Consider the following 24,231-nt stretch of genomic DNA (forward strand, 5'->3'; position numbering starts at 1 on the left):
TAGCACCAGAAGGTGGCGATAATGCACCTCAAAACTGAACGCCAACCAACTACCCATTAAACAACAAAAGAAGAAGGTGCTTCTACCAGGTGTTGGTGAAACATGTGGGATGGCACTGTGAGATTAGATGCTGCTGGACAAAGCCAAAGACTACTACAACGGTCAAAAGGTTCTGTATTGAACTGTTTGACTGGGTCAGCCTCTCACTTTTTTATATCAGCCGGTTGACCTCTACAAAATAAAAGTTTTAGCTATGACCTTTACACGGACCCCACTTTTACCAGGTGTTTGATAAAGACTGTTGATACAGAGGGTAAATCAGCACTTCCTCACAGAGAGTTCTCGAATGTGCTTTATACCACAAGAGGAATACAGAAACAACAGACGACAGGCAGGCAGACATGCCTCTCGTTCTGCATCTGACTTTGAGGCCACTTCTGAGAAAAGGAGAAGTTGATAAATAGCGGGAAAAATTGAAAGGCAAGAATTTGAGATGGGGCAGGACTGGAGTGGGGGGAGAGTGACAGCATGAAATTATGCACCATTAGACTGACGCTCTGTCTGGCTGTCAGTCAGCACAGTAAGCCGGGTGCAGCTGACTGTGAGTCACCTCCAGTTTGCAGTTTAAAGCCGCTTCAGGCAGGCGGAAGGGGGCCAAGGCACTTTAACCGACTTACACTTCTACAAACATCCTCTAAACCCCTTAAATCACACCTTCAAATGCCTCAGTGCACCGTGTCAGCCGTGGAGTGAAAAGTGCAAGACTTTTTCTTTTACATCGGATTCTATAAAAATGGAATCTGGAACCCATGCTGCAAGTGTCCAATATTGGCAAGAGCATTTATTTACCTCCACATGTTATTTCTGTGGCACTGCCGGACATTTTTTATAATTACGTTTTAGGGCTGGGGCCGATAAGCAGGTGGAAAGCTACTGCTGCTAATCCTGATGGCGACCATGAATGCTGGGATAATTTCAGAAAACCAATCCAACAAAGCCAACTGGCTGCTGAAACATAGTGGTCCTCAGTTTTTTGAACAAATCATCAGTACACAGTATCTACATTATTGAAGCACTGTTATATTTCAGGTCATAAATATTATATGAAGCCATGCAACTTTTTTTAATTAAAGCTCAAACTGTTTTACTTTTTCAGACCTGATCTTTATTTATGTGTGCTTTAAAATACCAGTAAAAAACATTGTTGGTTTAAGAGGGTCTTTCTGCACAATGCATCATGCATCAGCAATCATGTTACGATTCTCTAATTTGAAGGTGTGTGGACCATATGTATGTGTGTGTGTGTGTGTGTGTGTGTGTATGTGTGTGTTTATGTGCTTCAACAGTGTATGTGGAACCGTTGTACCAGATGTAAATTTGACGGCACAAGCGTGTGTGGACACATGGATGTATATGTTTACATCTGTTTATTCAAACATGCCTACAAGTGTGCATTGGGACTGCTCTGAATGTGTTTGTGACAGCAGACACTTATATGAACACAGTTTCTGCAAATGTAAAAAGACAGTAACCAGACGGCCACTCTCCTGTCTTCCCGTCATCAGTTAGCAGATTATAAAGCGGACACAAGTCAGAATACAGACGGTTCTGATCTCAGACCAGCAGAGGCACTGTGTATTTAGTCTTTTATAGTGTGTGTGTGTGTGTGCGTGTGTGTGTGTGACTATCCTCTGTATTACCTCTCTCTGGAGATAACGCTGCTGCCCCCAAGGCAGTCCATGAACATGAATGAAAGAGGTTACTGTGTGATTCAGGGCGTGTCTGAGTGTGCATGCCCCATGTGTCTATGTTTGTTGACCAGTCAATTAACCCCGTCCTCCGAGATACCCCTCCCCTTTTAGCCGCTCCCCTGTCCCCTAACGCCGGAGGCTGGTTCACAGCGCCACCGCATTTTTCACCGTGCAGTGACTTGCTGTTGCCATGGCAACAGACTCTTCTTTTCTTTTTCTTTTTTTTTTGCCTCAGGGGCCTGACAAATATGCACACACAAATATACATGGACATGTCGTTTGCAACTACATATGAGATTATACGCAGAAACCCTGGAGCAGGATTTAATCAAGTAGCCTATGCCTGTTTGAAATAACATACACAGACACAGAGAAACACACACTTTTGTTTAAAGTAAAAGTAAAAACCTACTGCCATTTATTCAGTTTAAACTGACCTTTAATCTCTTACAGTAACATGCAGCACTTGTATTGGATGATTCTCGTCACACTCTGAATCAAACCCTTTTCTGCTCTTTAGCTGCTCGCCACATTACATCACCATCAGACGGATGACGAGTGAATCCGCTTGCTAGAGGAAGTCGGCAGTGTCGCCACTCAACTTTGACTGACTTTCACGTTTGCTTGCTCATCCTCGTCTTTAACAACAAGCGGCGCAAATCCTCAACTTTCCTCTGTTCAATTCCATTTCACAACAACAAAACAACGCTCTTCAATGCTTCACTTTAGTTCAGAGGAAGTCAATTAGACAGTTGCACGGCAACAAGAATTATGCAACAGTCCTTGTGCCCTTTACGTTCTCGTTCTCTCTGGTCAGAGCTTCACTGTGTGACAGCTAAGACAAGAAAACAACACTAATGTTGGGAGTTCGAGCAAAACAGCCATATATATAAAGCAATGTATTCTAACCACTTATCTAATTTTTTTGGGCCATTAAACATAATTTCAATTCACGAAGTTTTAACAGTGGGGAAACATTGGATTTTTACCATATAAAGTATGTTGGTATTTTGCTCTTTGAGCTCTCTGAAGCTTTTGAGACTTCAGTCTGCCTTCTGTCGAGTCACGCAACGTTCTTAAAAACAAACACACAACAAATGTGCTGAACATTAAAAAAAATAATTCGTTGGCATTAGCTGAATGCTGAGCTATGATACATTACAAAGGTGTTTGAGGATGAACTAGAAATTAGGGCTGCAACTAACAATTATTTTCAGTTGATTAATCTGTCGCTTATTTTCTCGATTAATCAATTCGTTGTTTGGTCCATAAAATGGTGTTACCCCAAAACCTCAAGATGATGTTTTTTTTTTGTCTATTGAGTTTACTGTCATAGAGGAGCAAAGAAACTAGAAAATATTTGCATTTAAGAAGCTGAAATCAGAGAATTTTCACTTCAACAACTTGAACCGATTAATCGATTATCAAAAGAGTCGGTGATGAATTTAGTAATCAATTACTAATCCATTAATCAATGAACTGTTGCAGATCTACTAGAAATCATGAACACCACCATGTTTTAAGCATATGGTCTATTGAATTAGATCTCTGCAAACCTACAGTATAGGACAAATATTACCGAGAAGTAAAGGATGTAAAAACAAATTGTTGTTATCTGTTAAAATAATTCATTGAGTCATATTTCTGTCTGTGATTAAAGCAGAACATAAAACAAAAACTACAAGAGGAATTTAAAAAAGCTTGAAAAACCATAAATAAAATGTTCAAAGGATGTAACATATGTAACCAGAAAGGGGAAAGTAAACTACCTGTCAGAGGAAGAATATTAAAAAAAAGAATGCCTTGTCCCTCTGTCTTCTTCCTGGTTTTGCCCAGAAGCTCCTGGCTACAATCGCTGACATTTCCTCTCGATTGATTTTTCTTTTTTTTTTTACCTCTTTTCTTTTTGACCGTATAACACAGTTTTGTTTCCCCCGCAGTGGAGCTCCGACACCTGCCGTCTTATCTTTGCCACGTGAACGTTTTTCATCTGGCACAGCCCGACTCCACTGTGGGAATGGTTTGTAAAAGGACATATCTGCCATTTACATAAGCAACTAGCATTCACGCACAAGCACTGGACATACACTCAGAGGGGTTTGGGTGTATGAATATAAAAAAACCCCATCAATAAAATAAATTAAAAAATCAATACAAACACGAAATGCAGGGAGACAAGAATGTGTGATACATGATCACATTTCTTCTTCTTCTTCTTATAGCAGCAGCATTTTGGAGCGACCTCATCCCTAACCAAGATGCCAGGTATAAATAAAATTGGATTAAAGCTGCCCAAGTTTTTGCTAGGAAAGACAGACAGACAGCACTGATTACATTACACACGCCCATTGCCAGTTAGCGTGGGTGTAATTAAATGAAGCCGACTGACTGAATCCTTTATAATGGGGTTTGCTGAAGGATACACTTAAAACGACTGAAATGTAAACTAAAGCGCAATACTTCCACCATACTCAGTATGAGTTTCTCAGTCATTTTTCCGACCCCTGTCAATCTGATCTATCTCCTCAGCTACAAACTGCACTTGGTCACACATTTCCTGCACAACCTCCTGCTTCCACTGACCGAAATCAGAAGGGCGAGTGAACACGTGAACTTTAAGGACTGAAAGCACAAGAAAAGCATGCACGTACGCACCCACGCGATAATCACACAAATGAGCCAAAGGGAAATCTTAAAGCAATAAGCAATAATTAAAACATTGCAAGTCAATATATTTGCTCTTTACAACTAAATGAGGCTGTTGAAGCAACTATTTTCTTGTGAATAATCAGTTATGCCTGAAATAAAATGCCTCAAACTCTAATTCTCAGCTACTGCGAGACTCTTTCTCAAAAAACATAATCACTGCCATTAGCCCCATTGTGCTCGACAGAGCAGCTGCATGGAATTACTCGTTCAGGTGGGCTCGCGTGGCTGTTTCCATGCTGTGAAAATGTGTCGCCGCCTCCACTTAATGGCATCCATTGAAACTCACTCAAGAGTTGGGGATGATTCAGCACACTGGTTGGTGAGCTGCTCTGCTCATCTCTCTGAGTCAGTGGTGCCATCAAGTGGCTGGGATGGAGAATGTAAAATGCCCCCATCTAGTGCCAAACTCTACTACCATCCATCCATCCATCCATCGTCTACCGCTTTATCCATTTAGGGGTTGCGGGGGGGGGGGGGGGGGCTGGAGCCAATCCCAGCTAACATTGGGCAAGAGACGGGATACATCCTGGAAGGGTCACCAGCCTATCACAGGGCCGCATACAGAGACAAACAACCATTCAATCTCACATTCGCACCTATGGTCAATAGTCTCCAATGAACCTAACCCCGTTCTGCATGTCATTGGACTGTGGGAGGAACACGGAGAACCCAGAGAGAACCCACGGGGAGAACATGCAAACTCCACACAAAAAGGCCCTGGTTTGTTTGAATCGGGATTCGAACCCAGAACCATCTTGCTGTGAGGTGAAAGTGCAAACCACTACACCACTGTGCAGCCCCACACTCCACTACGTTAAATAAAATTAAAATAATAATCATAATGTCAGCACACAGTAATGTCCCCTCCTCACCTCTGTCGTTGCCACTGGCATATTGAAGAGGCTTGCTCTTGTCGATGCTGTTGAAACTCTGGCTGCGACGGTTGAGGTTGGACGAGCCAGGGCTCCTGGAGGCCCCGCTGCCTGCAGCAGGTACCCTGGAGGGCCCCGGTAACCTGCAAGGGGTCAGTGCAGAAGGGGAAGGGTTTACATGTTAAAAAGCAAAAACCGACAGTTTTTCTTTCTTTTACTCTTATGAAAATGGCTTGAGGCAGAACAGTCATGTCAACGGGGCAGCAGTAGGAGGAGTTTTTCAATTGCCATCATGACATGACAGTGTTACTTAGCCAGTTACATTGTAATTCCTTGCCTCCACTCAATGGAGATTTATCATTTCTGCCGTTAGAGCAACTTTGCTTCAGGCAAGGTCTTTAATAAATTAAGACCTTCCTCTGTTGCAGAATAATCTATACTGACAAATGTCCATGCTTTCAAGGATATAAGTCCACATATTTGCAAGTCTACTCTCATGGCCATATCTACATTAAGAGAGTTATTGGTTGCTGCAACTATTAATCTTCTCTGTGGAGTGATACCTTCCTAAAGCGATTTTCCGTTGTAAGTCATGAGGGCCAAAATCCACGAGTCTCGTCCAGTTAAAACAAAGTTCAACTTAAGTTAAAATGAGGCTCCAATGTACTTTTCAAAGTTCATTTTTAAGTACTATATTCCCTATGAGTTTTCCCATACAATATTTCCTCGCGGAACCATGGCAGAGTAAGACAAAGCAAAAAATGTGTAACTGAAAGTACAACAACTTTGAAAGATAGCCAGTTGAACTATATAATTCCAACTGCTGAATTATCATACTAGCTTACTGATATGATACTTCAGCACACACACTAATGTGTGCGAGTGTGGGTGTGTGTTTGTGTGTGTGTGTGTGTTCCCTTATGGGTTAACAAGTGACAGAAGCTTGAACGAGTCCTGTCACTAAACATTATGATTATTATACCACATAAAAGTGATGAAAAATAGACATTGGAGTGTTTTGATACAGTGTACTGCAACTCCTCATTTCTTTTATGTCTTCTGACACTGTACAGAGATACAACGGCTGGCACACACCTGCTGGGAGGTTTGTGTTTTCAGCGAGTTTCCTACTCGCACGCACACACTTAGCTTCCCCTCCCCCCGACAGAGTCAAAGCTGCCAGTGTCAAATGTTGATTTGCCATGCTGCAGCTGGAGAGCTTTTTCACGATTCTCCGGACAGCGCTGACATAATTATACTGTCAACAACTTGTTGTTTTTTGTGCAACAACTTTTTACATTGCAATATCTGTGCAGTTTGCCAGATGCGTTCACCCATCTGTTCGTGAATACATTGTTTTGAGAAAAAGTTTCGGCAGCTGCGGTTCAAGGACCATGACACGATTTTTGACACCTTAGATCTACTTCAACCATTAATCGTCTCAGTGACAGTTGGCTGTGATTTTGAAGAGATGATTACAAAGATTTTTTTTTAGTGCCACACTGGCCTACAGTGAGCACACTATTTGCATCGGAGTGCTGTGGGCGTTTCCGCTCTCATCCCGGTCTTGTTCAATATGAAGAGGGAAAGAAGAAACCATGAACAGATTCTAACAATTTGCTCTCTTTCTGTCTTCCTGCCTGAAAGCTGTCGTGATGTCCTTTGACCAAGATAATCCATTCGCTATGCTGAATATGTCATTCGTGTCTGTGTCGCAGATGGAGTCGAGATATCGGAGAGGAAAGTTTGAAGTGGTCAAAACACATTTCATATGCTTCCTTTTTATTTTGTCTTTGAGGCAACTACTGAAGAAAAATGAACAAAGATGAAGACAGATAGACTTGTTGCATGGATAAAAAAAAGTTTTTGACTATAAAGTAACATCTTCCTCACACCAGTTTGATGTGTTAAGGAACATAAGAACATCAGTCAACAGCAGGGCTTCCTGCAACTGATAAGAAAAGCCACTGAAGTGATCAAATCAATACTACAAGTATTTAGTCATGGAGAAACCCTTTGGTCTTTCGTTTCCCTGGAGCATTCCTTCAACACTTTAAAATGTAGGTCAGCAACAAAGAAGAATTAAAAGCTGCTGATCTTCCTTCTGGAACCACACATGGATCTGGAATGTATTTTAATACCGGAGACAAATCCAAAAAAGGACAGTCCAAATAATAAGAGTTGTAAAAAAGACTCTTGCACTCATCCCGTGTCAAACAAGTTCTCTGCTCTCTACCTGGTCTAATGGATAATGTAGACTCTATTTATGCAATGTGATATGATTGATCTTTTAAATACTGTATTTATTATAAGGACTCGATTAGATTCGAACACTGGAAGCAGAAAAAACACAGTGAAATAATGTGTGTATGAAGCAGATCCCACACAAAAATGTCAAGTTGAAAATAATTAGTTGGTGAAAATACACACAACCGTTTAAAAAAAACATTTGCTCCTGATAAAACTAATGCTCCCAGTTTGTCGTTTAACCTCGGTAGGACAGCCTGTTATTTCAAGTCAACTCAAATTTAATTTACATTGCACAAAATCATAGATCACAAATTTGCCTCAAGCTTAATCTGCAGAGAATCACTCCCGAAAAATGTGAAAAGTGAATTGTTTAAATCATGCTACTCCAGTATTGCAGCAGGACTCGAATGGTATCTAGTTGTCTCCCCTCAAAAACTAGAACAAGGCTCAGCGATTATGCAACCTGCACAGCATGACATCAGAGCAAAACTGCTTAATAGGTCTGTTCTTGTGCTGAGGGATGCAAACATTGTTTTATACAGACAATTGTGCAAAAAATAAATTGTGCCCAAGTGCAAAAACCTGACATTCAGAAGCGGTGCATGTGGCAGAACTGTGCACCAAGTTCCTTTTGAATTTTTCACATCCTGCTGTGAATATATACGCTGGTGACAACACACTGCAGACGGCAGAGGTGCTGATCCAGGTGTCAGAGCAGAGACTGGGTTAACCCTAACCCAGCCAGAGGTGGTCCTCAGCCCAGAGCTCACAGGAAACAGAACTAACCTCAACGACCCCCCCCCCCCCCGCCACACACACAGACACACACACACACACACACACACACACACATGAAAGGAACTGATAACAGTCAAGGGCTGGGAGCTTTCATAGGTACAACCAGGAGAGGAGCAGCGGAGAATAATAGATGAAGAAATTAAAAGAACAAAAGGAAGAAGTGAGAGATTTGGAGAGGAAAAAGATGCAGAGAGGGAGAGAATCACAGAACACCATGGCTGCAAAAACCCGGACGAGAGAGAAAATTAAAGATAAACAGTGGGAAAATGAGCGAGAGATTGAGGCAATTCGGATGGAAATCAGAGCTAGTCCCTTTTATCATCCCATTCTTTCATCTTCCAAAATACATGTTTGATAATGCGTCAGAAAATGGAGCTGTGGAGGAAATATGATGTAAATTACGGACAGTGATTTTGTTTTATGACCGACTTGGTGAGAAAGAGAAAGGATCTGCCTCCTGAGAAGAGAGGAGCTGGACATCACATTGTTCAGCCACGGTCGGTAACCAGCTTTCACCAGTAGTTCTTGCAGAGGTGGAAGCATTTGCTACTCATTTCCCCTGCCAATGTCTTTCCAGTGAGTCTGGGGATTCAAACCAGCAGCTAAATCATGCCTATACTTCTTACAAGCACATCTACAGTTTGCCAGGGTGCACGGCAACTGGTCCAGCACGTCTGGAATTCACAGCCAAAGCCACCTCATGCTTATTAAAAGTGTGAAAAGATACCACAAGTGTGCAGGTGGCCGACCAGCTGTCCCACATCACTACCTGCTGCAAAAGACCATGAACCTTCAGAGCCTATTAACAACAAATCATGTACATTTTACATCATAGCTATCAACTTTACAAGCTATGTATTAATTTGTAATGTATAATTTCATTTTTGTATTTTATGAAAATCTCAGAGCAGACTCCTGAAACACTGGATGGGTTGGATGAAACAACTCAAGAGTGTCAAGAGTTTGAGTTTGTAAAAAACAAACAAATGGAAATCAATGGCTGCATGGAAGTGTAGGAATATGTTAAAACACACATAAAACTTCGAAGCAGCAAAATTGTAAAGATCTGCTGCTCACACTCGACAACAGTAGCCATTACTTGATTTTAACTTTAAAGTTATGAGCAGAGAAGGACAATTATAGCAAAGAGCACTTCCCCTGAGAAGGTCGAGTGAGTCTTAACAAGCCCAAAACAAAAACACAACTCTGTGGATGTTTTTCTGAAGTTGTTATGAATAGCTTAAAACAGTGATAGGAGTAAAGTGTAGTTGCTTTTGTATGTAAATAGGAAAGCTTGTTCAGCTCTGTCTAACAAGCAGACTGTCAAATAAAGAGCAGAGAGATCCCTCAAACTCTCCCACATTCAGCACAGCGTATGAGAGGCAAATCAACTGTACTGATGTTACTTTCTTGTTTAAGTGATTTAAGTGACAGAGACAAATTAAAGATTACAATCCGATGGCAACAGGGGGACGCTTACATTTGCTCATTGACCTCTATAACAGTTCTCTTTTTGTTTGTGTTGAGTGCATATCTTCATCCGTGTGTAGAAATTAAAGAGCTATTTCTGCAGCAGTGAGGTTTGCTGTCAGTGACGGGAGCGGGGCAGATTGCCACCCATAGGGCTGGAGCTGCTGGCTGCAGCATTTTTGCCATTGCTCAGTGGCGGCTGGAGAGGAATTATTCGCCAGCACGCTGGTTCCCACTGTCTCTGAGCTGGAACAAATGCTGCAAGCATCAGAAAACTGGAGTGTGGGGTGAGCACATACTGTACGTGTGGGCAGATTTGAGGATGCAAATATAAACATATGTATATAGTGTTTTGTACCTGCGTAGGTTTTGGTCACAGTGTATGCATTTACAAGTACAGTTAGTGTACTGTATACTGTAGTATCTGTGCGCATGCCTAAATCTGTGTGCGAGTGTTAGAGAACGCTTAGGTGCACAGTGATTTGTGTGTGTGTATGTGTGTGTGTGTGCGAGAGAGAGAGATACAGCAGGTTTATCATCTCACAACACACGACATGTTGGAGCAGTTGAAGCCTGTGGTTCCTAGACTCAGTGTCATTATGATGTCAGGTAGCTTATTTCACAGCAGCTCCTTTGCAAAGATGTGTAAAAGGGGACTTCTCAAAGGACACATCACTACTGAAGTAGTAATATCGCTGGACTGAAGACAGGATTCAACAGTTGAAGTACGAGCAAACCTGTCTGAAAGCTCCTTTGCATGAAGATTCTCAATTTCATTGTGGTTCTCGCAACTTTTGGGAGCAAAGAACTCACTAATGTGTTACACCACTACCACACTACGATCCCAAAAAATCATGAAAACTTATGCTAAAATTGACAATTGCTTAATCAAACTCAGCAATTCAATTTCGGAGGATTTTTTTATTGTCATATTTACCTTGTGTTTTTCTTTTGAGGTGACCCTATTCCACTGTGGCCCGGAGGACTTGCATATCGTGCTGTGAGACTGAGGAGAGAGCAGAACAGATGACAGACAGGCTGTTAACACAAATAGATGAGAAATAGGATCAACGTGATGGTTGAATTTCCTTAATGCATGTCTTAAAGGGGCAGTAAGCGATTTTGGAGAAGGCTTGTTTCTCTCTTTGTTGTTGTTGTGACCATGCTGCTCTGGCCTGCCTGCGAACCCACAACCTCCAGTATGGTAGTCCGACGCACTAACCAATAGGCAAAAGCCATCGAGTTCCAGCACCAACCACTAGCACTCCTCTTTAAGTGTCGACGAGTTGTGTTTACAAACTACACTCGCAGTGTTGTGAGGTGGGGTCCGCACCATTTTTTTGCCCAAAACCCAGATTTTTTTTTCGGAGCGCACACACAAATGCAATATGTTTTGTTTATGTTTCAGCTAATGGACGGTGAGGAAATATTAACATTTTTTTACAAAATGCGTATTGCTTTTGAATCGCTTACTGCCCCTTTAATATAATGTTATGAGTGAGAAGGGGGCATGCAAAGAAAAACATACAGAATACCAGGGAGAGAAAGGAAGAAGGAAAGGCTACTGGAGTACACAAGCTGATATTTTTTTTCAGTTTTTTTCACATGATGGCTCACACATGTTTATTACCACACGCATATGACTAAGCCAGTAACATCCATTTACAGGGCGGCTGACATAAAACGGCCCGAAAAGCTTTCCCAATCAATTACGTGGTGGCACTGTTTGAAGAAAAACCCCCAGAACACACTACACACGAGGCAGAGGCTTAGGAAATGCCCACGGCCCCAGTCACGTCACAGTTTATTACCCAACACCCAACGTTAGTCATTCAGATGGGAATTAACGTGGTTTAAATCCAGTTGGCCCATTGCATTCATGTTTGGCAGGAAATAGCAAAGCTACTTGTAAACTGCTTTATGAACAAAGAGGTGTCTTTAATCATCATACGTACACTGTAAACAATGAAAAGTCAAAGACCGGATGAAAAGACTTTGTGTAAATGTAATGGCCGGTAGTGTATGACTCTCAAACCTTCCGAATTTCACTTGTCATAAACTGAATAATCAAACCCTCTTGCTACTATCTTGGCATACAGTATGTTCTTTCTTTTTTTATCATCTAGAAGCTCTAAATGCCTTGGGAACATACATTGAATGACCAATGTATTGCCAAGCAACAAGTGCAAAACAGCAGCGTCATTTAATTTATGCCAGAGGGGAATGAAGGTTGCTGATGGATATTCACAATACCTGCCTTTTAGCTTGCAAAAGTGTTAGCGTTGTCATAGAAGTAGTTACAGACGCTATTTTTATGAGGTAAGTTTTTTGCTGAATAAAATAATCTATTCCTAACAATGTGCTAGTGAAACACTGACAGAGCCTTAAGTATATCATATACACAGAGTCCTACTTCAAGAAGTTGTGAATACCGTTACATAAAACAACTCGTTGTCTTGACATACAAATATTATTGAGAGTAAATACATAGATTATATTAAGAGAATAATTCCAACTACTTGTAGACTTTAACTCATACCTTCCACAGGCTGAACAGAGAGAGTTTTCCCCACTCAGTTCCTCTTTAGGAGGGATCCACAGAGCAAGACGTTGAGCAGTAACACCATCTTTAAACTGTCCTCTACGGTGACCATATGCAGTGGAGACTACGCTTCAGCTGAAGCACAGTGGAAGCACCAGACACCCGCAGTCCGCTCAGACGTTCTTCTGCTCTGACAACGGGGGAACAACTTGTTCTCTGTTTTGCGATTGTGGGCTGCCGGTTTGGCGTTGGTGAGTGAAAGTGGACAGACAATAAACTACCTATACTGTTTGGCTGAATGACGCACTGCAGTCACCGCGTCCTATTTTTTCTCTACATTGCACAAAACTGAACGTAAACATATGCTGATAACTATGAAATGAGAACATCTCATGCATTCAGCTGACATCACCTAAGTTAGTACAAAAGTTAATACAGTTAATACAAAAAGGTTTCAGCAGAGAAAAGAGAACCAAATATGAAAGCAACTACTGCTTTGACTAAGCATTTGAAAGTATCTTAATTATATTAAACAATAATATATTAATCATATTAATATTGAAGAATTGGCACGAATGCACCGTCATTGTGCAAGTCATGACCTCGTGCCCCCAAATTCCCTACAAGCTCAGAGTTCACGAGTTGTGAGGTATCTGCTGACGTTTTTTAGAAATGGCAGAGGTCATGGAAGTTTATTTTTGTTGTATGGTGAGTAAATATATTGTAACTTTAATCAAAGAGTTAGGCTAGGCAGCAAGAAATTCATTATTAAGAAGAATGAAACTGCCCATCGCCAATCCTTTGAGGAATTTTAATAATTATTTGAATTATTTGTCTTATTCTCCAAAAGTGTTGTTGTTTATATCTCTCCCTCTGGACAATTAACTTCACTTTCCAACCCTCTATGATGAGATGCCCAGTCATCGTACATTTCAAGTTGACCTTGTGGGTTTTCGTGATGCAATGTTATGCTAACGAGCGTCAGAGCAGACAGCGGAGCCCAGAAGGAAGTGAGTTCAGGGCAGTTTCTTATTATAGTGGCGAGCACCTTTGGATCACGCTATTAATGAACTATATGATACATGACACATTGGTTAATGGTGTCTGGCAACTCAATATGTTCCCCCTAAATTCTCAAACCCCTCACGACCCACTCCACTTTTCAGCTCTCAGCAGTATTTTTTGTGCTCTATTAAATACACTAAATAGCACTCAGCACATAGAAGACACAAGCTGAGACAGAGATTAATGGAGCCGGCCGCACAGCAAAATGCCTTTTCAGCATTTTGATGGGGAAAGGGTTGTGCTTAAATATGTGCTTCACATTCCTTCCTTAGTACAGTTTGTAGCCTTCTGCTGTCTTTATGTCTCTCCTCTGGTTTTGTTCATATTCAGAGTGGGAGTGTAAGGTCGTCAGCGAGGAGGAACGGGGCTTCAAAGACAACAAGGGCGCAGAGGTGTAAGGAAAGTCAGTGATGCATCGTGCCCCCCTCCTCCCTCCTCCAACTTTATGAAAAGTCATTGAAATATAGTGGTTTGGAGTCCAACCCACCACATTTAAGATCTATCAAATGTGGGCAAAAAAAGAGAAACCAGAACACATGAGAGCAGGATCGAGGAGAAAGGAAAGGGAATGGAGTAGTGGTGGTGGTGGTGGTGGTGAAAAAGAGGCTGTTGTGGAGGTACAGTACTTCACTTTTGATCGAATACAACAAAAGTCAATGCAGACTCCGTCCACAGCACTGTGGAACACATGCAAGCGATATTGGATCAATTTCTGTCCCAACAAATGTGAGTAATATCAGTTCAATATCAGCCCCGACTGTGGCCACAGCTCTGAGGTCAGACAAACACTGATGAGTTTTAGATCCAAAATGGCGGGGGGTCAGGCATCCAGGCACTCAAGCCAGTGTGATGACAGCAGGTAATGAGATGTCATTTGACCTTCACATCCGGGGGGGTGATACATCCAACAAGGTCCTTTCACAGCCCAATCAGCACCCACTATGAGCCCTTCTTCCAGAACTGCTGCTCAAATGTAAACACACACATGAAGTCCCTTTTGAGCATGTGACACAGGCAATCAAGTATATCAACTGTACACGTTGATCCCTTCTCAAAGCGATGGCAATGGCGTTTCTCAAGTGTAGATTTTTAGTGTAGTTATTCAGTCAAGTGGGTACGTTGCAACTGTTGGTGTTTTCATTTCACACTTCCATCTTTCCATCTCAGCAAGGAAACAGTCAACAAGCTTTGGAAATCACCCAACTGACTTTTCTTCACTCCGGCTGCTGAAACATCCCAGAACATCAGATGAAAAGTAACTTGTATTTTTCCACACAGAACGGGGACTGTGGATGTTGTCGCCCATTAATTACACTGAAATTAGTTTAGGTAGGGCTGGTCAGTATAGACAAGGGCGGCAATTACAAGGAACTTATTCTGCATTGATATAACACCCTATATGGTTACCACATTAAATAATTAGTGGATTCTTCTTAATCGTACATGCAACATAAAACATGACTTTTATTTGGCCGGACACCACCACAAGGTGTTCGTGAGCGTAATTCATTGATGTCAGCCAAAATCTGTCAGCAAGATTCAGTTTCCCATGAGAAAAAAATCACAAAGAAACATTCATATCTGTTAGTAGCTTATGATAAGAGCTAAAGCAATTTAAATCACCAATCCATGATGAAGACCCTGAAGAGCATAAATCCCTGAAGAGAACCAAAACTATGAACAGCAAAAGTGGAACCAAACTATTTACCAGTTCATGATGAGGCCAACACTAATCCATTCTCCTCATATCACCATGTGATTCCCAAAATAATCCAACTCTGTCCCCTGGACGCTACCACACACGCACACTGCTCAAGCTCAAACTGTACCGAGGAGAAGAGTCTGGCTTGACCAGGCTGTTGGCTCTCCCATAGGGCAAACGGCTCTTCCTGTCGCGAGACACGGCGGTGGGTAAGCGCGAGGAGCGCAAGACCAGGGGGTCAACTTGTTCACCCCGGGACATGGTGAGTCAAAGAGGGAGGGTTCTGCTGTGCCCTGCCAGGCCCGGGCCCCCCTGCCTTCAAGAGCCCTGAAAACCTCCCGTGGCTCCAGCCTGTCGCATTCTGTCCAATGGGGAGTTCCCCGTGGAAGCACACAGGCGCACACATCCCACTCCCTTTCCTAGAGACACCAGTGAGGCCAGCAGGTGCTGTCTATAGAAAGCTCCACCATACCACAACTGTACATTCACAGTAGTCCAAATGTGTGTGAGTGTGAGAGCGTGCGGGAACGTGCATCTCCATCTGTGCAAATCTGTGAGACAGATCATTTGATTTTCAATTTAAATCACCCCTTCTTCTGGCTTTTCTTATATTTCACGAAGTCGCTCAGTCATATTAAATCCTCAGGGTCAAATGGAGCTTACAGGGATCACCACTGTGAAAATTTGAATTCAAAAATATTCATATCAATAGATTTAATTAGTGTTCTGAATTGTGGGTGATAAGGAAGAGGAGCCCACTTTGTTTGAGAAAAGCCGGAAGCCTTGAACAACATAACATTACAAATCTTTAATATCATTTTAAGTTGACTTGGTATAGTATAGCAAACTTTTATCTATGCCACCATTTTGGTACTCTGTATGGTAACAGGGGCAACTCTTGGTTCCCTAAGGGTAGTGAGACATTATGTCATCGTTCTTCACACAACAAGTGTGAGAATATTAAAGCAACTTTTTCCTGTCCTTTTTTTCCAAATTTGCTCCTCTTTAAAATTATTAAAATCAAGTCGCCGCATTTTCTCTGACATTTTGAGGCTGAATAGTCCAGACCTCTACAAAACCTCACAGATTAATGTCTTTCTTAATCACTGACAGTCATGGTCTGATTTGCTGACCTCAACTGCGGCCATCATCATTCAAAACTGATTAACTTATCAGCCAGGGGCACTAAGACATTACTGGAGCTGTGGACAGCGAGGTCAACGGGTCTATTTGGAAATTAAACGGAACCATTTCACAGAGATCTTCCTTCGCGGAGTTGTTCCTTAAATATTTCTCCGACATGTAGCTGCTAGAATTTCCTTGTGTTTGTGCTTGTATTGGTATGTTTGGATGGCTGGACTGACGCATAGGTGTACTTCGAAATGTGCCATTGGTGTTTATGTGTGCAAATGTGTTCTCCACCTGTTGTTGGGGGGGGGGGGGGGGGGGGCAGCTGTGCCCTTAATAACCGTCCCACACATACACACACATATTGGTGATGCATTGACCTAATGGCCACCATTTCCTAACTCGTCCAAACAGAGTAAGGCTAAAGCTCTCGACAATATCATCTTACTTACATACCGTCTACCCAAGTGCTGTGACTATCTGCTCTCATTGCCCTGATTTTCACACACAGACACACACACACACTGAGCTGTAACTTGACCTAGTCAGCGGGAATGCTGCTCATGTGTGGCATGTCAGACCTTCCTTTAGATACTGCTCTCAGGCCAGCTCTGTCTATTTACATCACAAAGGGATAGACCTTTTACTGCTCAGCTGCCCCGTATGCCAACACTCCTACTGTACCATGCATGACTTCATACTGTAAAGTAAATAAATTATAATGATTATTTATGATGACGGAAGTTAGGACATTTCACTATCCCTTAAAGTTTGTCAAATGTCCCTTACTTTATAGTGTGCACATGCAATTTTTTAAAGATTTGTTATCCTGACCCACACACTTATGATAGCAATACATGCAGCTGACCAAAATTCAGCTTTCTTGTACTTTGTCATGCCAGTTTTGTTAGTTCTGTAGATATTTAAGCTGGCATTGTTTAGATGATGTTTTACTTTTTTGGTGAAACAGTGGAAACAGCGAGAAAGGTTCTGTCCAAAGGCAACAAAATAAGCCTACCAGCTCCTCTTAAGCTCATTAATTAATGTCTCATTCGTTTAATCTTTACAAAAACAGGAACAGTAGGGGGTCTTTGCGACCTTCGGACAGAGCCAGGTTAGCTGCCTGCTGTAGCTTTATATTTGATGGACAATCATGATGAGAGTTCTACTACAGTCCTCTTGTTATGTATCTCTCTACCGAACTGGGAATAAGCATATTTCTCATACAATCTCATACAATTTCTCATACAGAGTTGCATTAAAAAAAAAGGCTGATGCAGCAAAATCCCACAGAGCATTTAATGAGCAACATCCTCCTTGAAGGCTGTTGTTCATTTCCACTGTAGGCTGGTCCTACACATCAATTTCCTGTTTACAACAGCTCTGACTGGACCCAATTAAGCACCCAAACATAATAAATCAGTCAAACCCTCTTTCGACATGCATCCTAAAACGTAATTGGTAAACTAATTGAAACCAGTGGCAATGTCCGGCTCATTAGCCGGACATTGCCACCCTGACCTCGACTACCACTGCCCCACATGATACCCAATGCGAACACCAAACTACCATATCAGGACCACATGGAGTTTCTGCAGTGTAGCATACCTGGACTGCATCTCTTGTGTCTTGTGGCTGCTGGAGGACGGTGCTGCGCTGCTGGTCTGTTGGCTGAGCTCCACCAGGGACTGGTAGTACTGCTGTTGTTGTTGCTGCTGTTGCTTGTAGCGCGACAGGATGAAGAAGAGGCCCAGGATGCTCTTTAGGTTGCCATTCCTGATCTCTGGAGGGACAAAGGAAAATATGGCCCTGTCATATGAATTCATCCCGCATTCATCACGTATTGCGGCTGCGTACGATGATCTACAGCCTGCGTCTACCATCCAGTCAATTTCTTGGAATAAGAGCATTGTTGCAAGTGAAAATTGTGCAACATTTGTTCATTTGTTGGGAACCAAAGCAGCGTCCTGTGTGTCAGAAAATAATACTTTCAAGACCATTTACTGTCTATTTCAAATGCTGCGCTGGCTTACAAAAATCACTTGGGGTTGAAAGCTCAAGTGCAGCTGTTGTGCAAGAAGCACAAGGGTTTTATAAGAGCGATTTTACACTGGCTTAGTGTAGATACTGATACAGAGAATATAATATTTAGAGTTATAGCCTTTACTGCTCAGTCACTTAATTATATTGTGCATGAAGTAACGCTTACTCTGACCCGAACAAACAGTTGCCATTGATCCAGACTAAAGCATCTGCTCACATATATGAGCTAATACACAGCTGGTGATCGAGGGGGGTATAGCTCAGCATGGGAACTTCTGCACTGGAGGGCAAATCTGAGGCCAAACAACATAAATATATATATATATATATATATATGTATAACATGATCTTCATTTACAGTTCCGCTTTTTCCATGGAAAGAGGAATTGATAGTGTCTTTACAGGTGTTGTTGGCAAAGTAGTGGGACACTGATAAAAGTGTCACATTAGTGTGTATTGATAAATTATTTAAATGGATGAGACAAAAAAAAAGGGGGAAATTAAATTAGTTAGAAAACGACTTCACACATAAGGGCAAATTAAATTATATGATGCAATATATATGATGTTGAAAATGAACAACATTGAATTATGTTCATGTTTATACTTGTGTTTGTGGTGTCAGATCTCCAAGAAACTTTTAAATCAATTGAGCTGGCAAAAGCAAGAAAGTTCCAAATCAAAGAGTAACTTTGTCCGGAGTGTTAATCTCATCTTCAACAGTTCCTGAGTTCATCTTAGACTAAACTCAAACAAATGCATCTGCACATGCACGCACGTACACACGCATACAAACAGTCAAGATAGAATTCAGCAGTCACAGAGGAGGAAACATTGATCACTGTGGCTTAAGCACCCATTTGTGAAATGGACTTTTCATATCAAACCCTCAGTGAGAGCTGGCACAGGAAGGATGGCAGCGGCTGACGCAGGGCTTTTTACTCCATTTTTCAACCTGGTGAGGCTTGAACATTCCCCCGCGCCATCTATGGCTCGGCTGTTTGGGGAGTTTGGCAGTCGCAGGAGATTAATCTCTTGGGGGGTGTTTTCCATTTTTTGTTCCATTTCCAACGCCTAGAGGTTGTAATTCATACTGGATCTCTGAGAGTGTCTGGACTGCAGTGTTTTTTCTGTGCCGTAGAGAGTCAATGTTGCAGATTCAGCTGACCAAAGTAAAGAGTGAAAACTCCAGAGACTCTTTTGTGTGAAAACCCCAAGAGATGATCAGCTGGAGAATTACTCGACAACAATCATGCCACGGTCAGAGTCACCAAGATCACATTTTTCTCCATTTTCACATTTAATGTGAACAATAACCTCTGCAATGTACTCCTGCCACATGATTGGCTGACTGGATAACTGCATGGATAAGCAGGTGTACAAAAATGGTGTAATACGTTTTTCAAGTGTCTCATTCTCATTCAGACAATCAGGAGCAACTGGATTTGGTTGTAGATTCTTGAAGATGTTTCACCTCTCATTTAAGAGACCGCTTCAGCCTCTTGTCCCCGCTTCTTCATCGAGGTACAACGCTGAGTTGCTCCTGATTCAAATCCCATTTTTTTAAAGTGTCTGGTCATTTTGGGAGCAGTTGTGATAGAGTGCAGGGGATAACTGGATCCTGCTCTAAACTTCCCATTAGACATGTTCTAACTCTGCTATTTTCATCCACCGAGAGCAGGAGTACTCTTGCTTTCACTGAAGCAGGGTAAAAATAAAGTGTTTCTTTTGGCTCATGGTCAATGAAAATGTGCCTTTGCTCTTGGAGGCCTTTTAAGTGGTTGACAAGGTTTCATTCAATCATTTTTTTTCTTTCTCTTATTTAGAGAAGTTACTTATTTGATGAGTCACTAAGCTATTTGGAAGAGGCGAGGGGACGGTCCTGGCACAGCTGGGCAATACACAGTAGAAGACAAATACTGCCTGAAGACCGAAGGACTATATATTCCGTCTCTACCTACTAAACTATTCTTGGGTTTAATCCCCAGGCAATACATGTCCAGTAAGGACCTCCTTACAACTCCACAGCTGGTTTTCTCCTTTTTCCTCTGCTGTTGGAAGTTCAATTTAATTTCTACAATTCCTTTGTTTGGCTCCCAATTAAGTGCCACATCAACATCTGTTTCACTGTTTTGTGTTCTCCGCAATTTCTCTTACACAGCCAGGCTTTTTTTGGATAGGAATTGCACTAAACCTGAACTCAAAGCCTTAGCCTTGCCCTAAGTCTGACCTTCTGGTCAGAGAACAAGAGTGTAGCCTCTTAACAGACTCAGCACAGATGACTGTTTGAGTGGACTCATGAAATCAGACCTGTTCACAAAGGAAAAACTAAAATCACCCACTGAGATCAAGAAGTGGGGACTTTATTGTGGTGAGCAGGTCATACTGTGGGTTGCTTGCTAGCACTACAGCCACGAGGAGCCGGTTCTGCTAAGATCTCAGTTTCAGAGACCCTACACTGGAAAGAAGGTTTAATGACCTGCAGTAGGAGACCCCTCGCTGTAGCCCATTATCAACTGCAGAAAATGTGTGTTTAAGGGCTTTACACCTGCCTTTTAGGCCTCGAAACGGTAGAATGAAACTTCCTGTGGATAATTATCACATTTCAGGTCATAAAATCTTTGCTGCTTTGATATATTTCAGCATTACCAGGTCATATGTGAGTTTCAGATTGGGTAGGTGGAGCTTTTTTTCTTCTTTGAAACGAGACCAAGAGTCTACAGCCACGCTTGTGGTTCTGTGAGGGTGTACTTACGCTAAACACATGTTCACAATGACAATGCAAACATGATGTTTTGGCAGATATATATTCAACTTTTTTTCCAAGATATTAGTTCAGTGAGTTTGCAAAAGACAAACAGTCTGCTCATGCTGATGGAAATTAGTTTTGGAAGTATTTGATCATAAACCAATGTCAACAAACTAAACATTTGACTTGATGATAAAATCAAGGGATGGCCAAAATTATTCCAATTCATCCCGATAGGGGCATGCATGTCCATGCCATATTTTGAGGTAATCCAGCCAATGGTTGTCGAGACGCTTAAGTTAAAATCACAAATTTCAACGTCATGGTGAAGCTTCAGGTAAAGCCAGGGCAGGGATCAGTTAGTAGGATTTATCATCTAGGGACAATGACTATCTATAGAAATGTCTTATTATTTATTCTAAAATCTTAGATACATTGTGTAATTAAAGGTGACAAATATGGCATGTCTGTCGTTTCTTAATTTTCTCCCATCATATTCTGATGATGACGGGTTTCATCGATAAGCCTCTAGTCACCAGTCTCTTTGTGTCACTATCATACTAAACTGTAGCATTATGGGAAATAAGGTTCCCTTATCGGAAACGTCTGCTTGTGAAACCGACACTCTTCTAAAAGATGATTTTTCTTCCGGAACTACAGTTTACAGCCTCCCGCCAGTGAGATGCAGGAAAGACCTATGGAGGTTTTTACAATAGTACGTTCTAGGTTCCTGTATGCACATCAAACATTCCACTTCATTTAATTTCCATGCCTTGTAAAACGGTATTAAAGACTGCATATGCCAGCCAACAAAAGTGGAAAGCTCTGGGCTGATTCGTGACAAGCTAATGCAACTCACAGTCAGACACCAGACATGGACTGTTAAGTTTTGAGAGTAAGGCTGGTTAAGGCAGAGTGGGCAGAGGGAGACGATCTGAGTGAAGGGAGTGATGAAATGTAGCAGCAACAGTAATGGACAGAGTAACCCAATAGCCCATATATTTACAGACCCACTTTGAAATTCCAGGCATTGCGAGTCACTTTGCTGTTTTTAGTGCTAGAGTGGGGGCCACCGAATTTAGAGCTGTCGGTCAGTGTGTCAGACTATTTCTGCTGCTAGAGAGGTCAAGGGCACACTCACCTCCATAATGTTAAAAGGGAAGCAGAAACAACATGAGGCCTGGGTAAGCACAGGTCCTAAATAACAGCTGGACACACTTTGCGCTATAATAAGTGAGATGTATGCTAGTATGGGACAGTATGAAAACCCCCAATTATTTTGGTGTTGCTATGTTCTGTGACCAATGTGGACTTTTCTTTGCAGATAATGCTGCGCTTTTTCTTTTACATTCAAGACTGATGCATTTTTGGTACGAGGACAGAGCAAAGGGTAAGAGACTGGCGACAGATGGCATTGTCATCCTTGCTTGGATGGATTATTTGGAAAATTCTTCCGACACAGCTGTCATATATGTCATGTACCTTGATACAGTTTTTATCCTCCCACAATCCCCTTTGATTGCCTTAATGATTGCCTACACTGCCATAGTGAAAGCTGGGGATGAAACTGTGCACCCCTACCATGATACCAATGTGGTAAATTCCATTGCTGTGAAGTATAAAAGTATGTCTTGGAAACAGGTTTAACTGTTTTTTTTATTTTGAAGATATTTGGTACTGTGAATAAATGGAAAACTACCCATAGAGGGTAGGGACATTTTCCAAGTCTAGAAATTAGAAGTACAGGAGGGAGATTTTACTGTTTCACTGATTCTATTATGATTTTAATCAGTCCTTAAATTGCATATTGTTTATTCTTCTTACCTTCTGATGAGAGCCCTTGTACATTCACTCCTCTGGCATCCAGGAAACTGAGACAGGTGTCCACATTTTCAATCTGTTGAGAAGATGTCAGACAGTAAGCACAAGGGACAGACGCAGCAAGAATGTGGCGATGGTTAAAATTCAACAAGTCTAAATGTCTCGGGGCAGAGGACTCAGAGCATGAGGATGATCAGTGTTATTACTCATAAAGCACATCATTGTGTGGTTTTTACCCGACCCCCTCCCGTCCCCGAGACACCGGCTGGTTGATAAACTGACCACAGTGTGTCGCCACCTACACAACCCGGGCATGTCACACACACACACGCATTCGAGGAGGGCACAAACCCATATGCACACACAATGCCAGTGGCAAACACATATCCAATCCAATGCACACATACAGGCACACACAAAAAAAAATCCTGCCCATAAATTTGCATGTAAACACAGGGTGTGTTGGTCAGTGTGGCTCACTTGATACCTTTTACATCACAGTCAACAACAACTGTCATCCCTGCGAACTGGTATCGGTTTCACAAAGTGCTCACGGAGGTTGCAGTTATGAGGGGGATTCTTGCATTCCTCGACACAAGCTCATGGGTGGCTTCATTAGCATGGTTGCGAGCCGCCAGCGCCCCCTCAAAAGGCCTTTTTATGACAAGGTCAAAGGTTGGCGCGCTCAGCTATGGCGCAGTGTGCCACGGCCACACAAAGGGCAGGCTGGGCAACTCAGCCAGACGTCCAGCGGGCAATGATGATTCATGAGCTGTAACTCTCTCTCTCTCTCTCTCTCTCTCTCTCTCTGCATGTTCACTCAGTGTCTTCATTAGAGAGAGTGAGACGTTGTAGAACCAGGATAATGAGACATTTCTGCACACAGCTCATTTGGATACTTGCTTATTGTTCTGGTGCTCTCACTGCGCTGAACTCGATTGTCCTCAATGGTTTAATAATGTGAATTTCAGTTGGCATTTTCTACAACAGAGCGTATTAGACTCTGCCTTAATGGCACAGAGAGCCAGAGAATGTGGGTAATTTCATAAAGTTTGTTTTGTCATGAGCACAAATATTTTGCGATCGTGACAAGCCGCAACATTACAAACTTTTGACTGAGATCACAAACTATTTTCGGGATTTGTTTTGCACTAGAGCTGAATGCAAATCAATCTGTGCGCTCAATTGTTTTTTGCCCGCAGAAGTTTGATATATTTGATCTAAGAGGAAACTGATTGAGCTTCAAATCGCCGGAAGATATGGAGGATCCCGTCTCACCTTAATATATCACTTTTACGACAAGTCATTTTTTCTTATAATTCCAACATCTT

At 42.0% G+C, this 24,231-nt stretch overlaps 1 protein-coding gene across 6 annotated transcripts in view; it reads right to left on the reverse strand.

Moving 5' to 3' along the window:
• Nucleotides 1-24,231, reverse strand: part of nav3 (neuron navigator 3) — a 172,944-nt gene that overhangs the window by 77,030 nt on the left and 71,683 nt on the right. For all 6 annotated transcript variants that reach the window (XM_035613926.2, XM_035613909.2, XM_035613919.2 and 3 more), the window contains exons 4-7: nucleotides 22,904-22,976; nucleotides 17,896-18,070; nucleotides 10,788-10,856; nucleotides 5,333-5,475 (exon numbers count right to left, since the gene is read on the reverse strand). In XM_035613926.2, coding sequence (XP_035469819.2) covers nucleotides 5,333-5,475; nucleotides 10,788-10,856; nucleotides 17,896-18,070; nucleotides 22,904-22,976 — 460 coding nt within the window. The remainder of the gene's footprint in view (nucleotides 1-5,332; nucleotides 5,476-10,787; nucleotides 10,857-17,895; nucleotides 18,071-22,903; nucleotides 22,977-24,231) is intronic.

Source organism: Scophthalmus maximus, chromosome 12 (assembly GCF_022379125.1).
Source record: "Scophthalmus maximus strain ysfricsl-2021 chromosome 12, ASM2237912v1, whole genome shotgun sequence".
Taxonomy (NCBI): Eukaryota; Metazoa; Chordata; class Actinopteri; order Pleuronectiformes; family Scophthalmidae; genus Scophthalmus; species Scophthalmus maximus.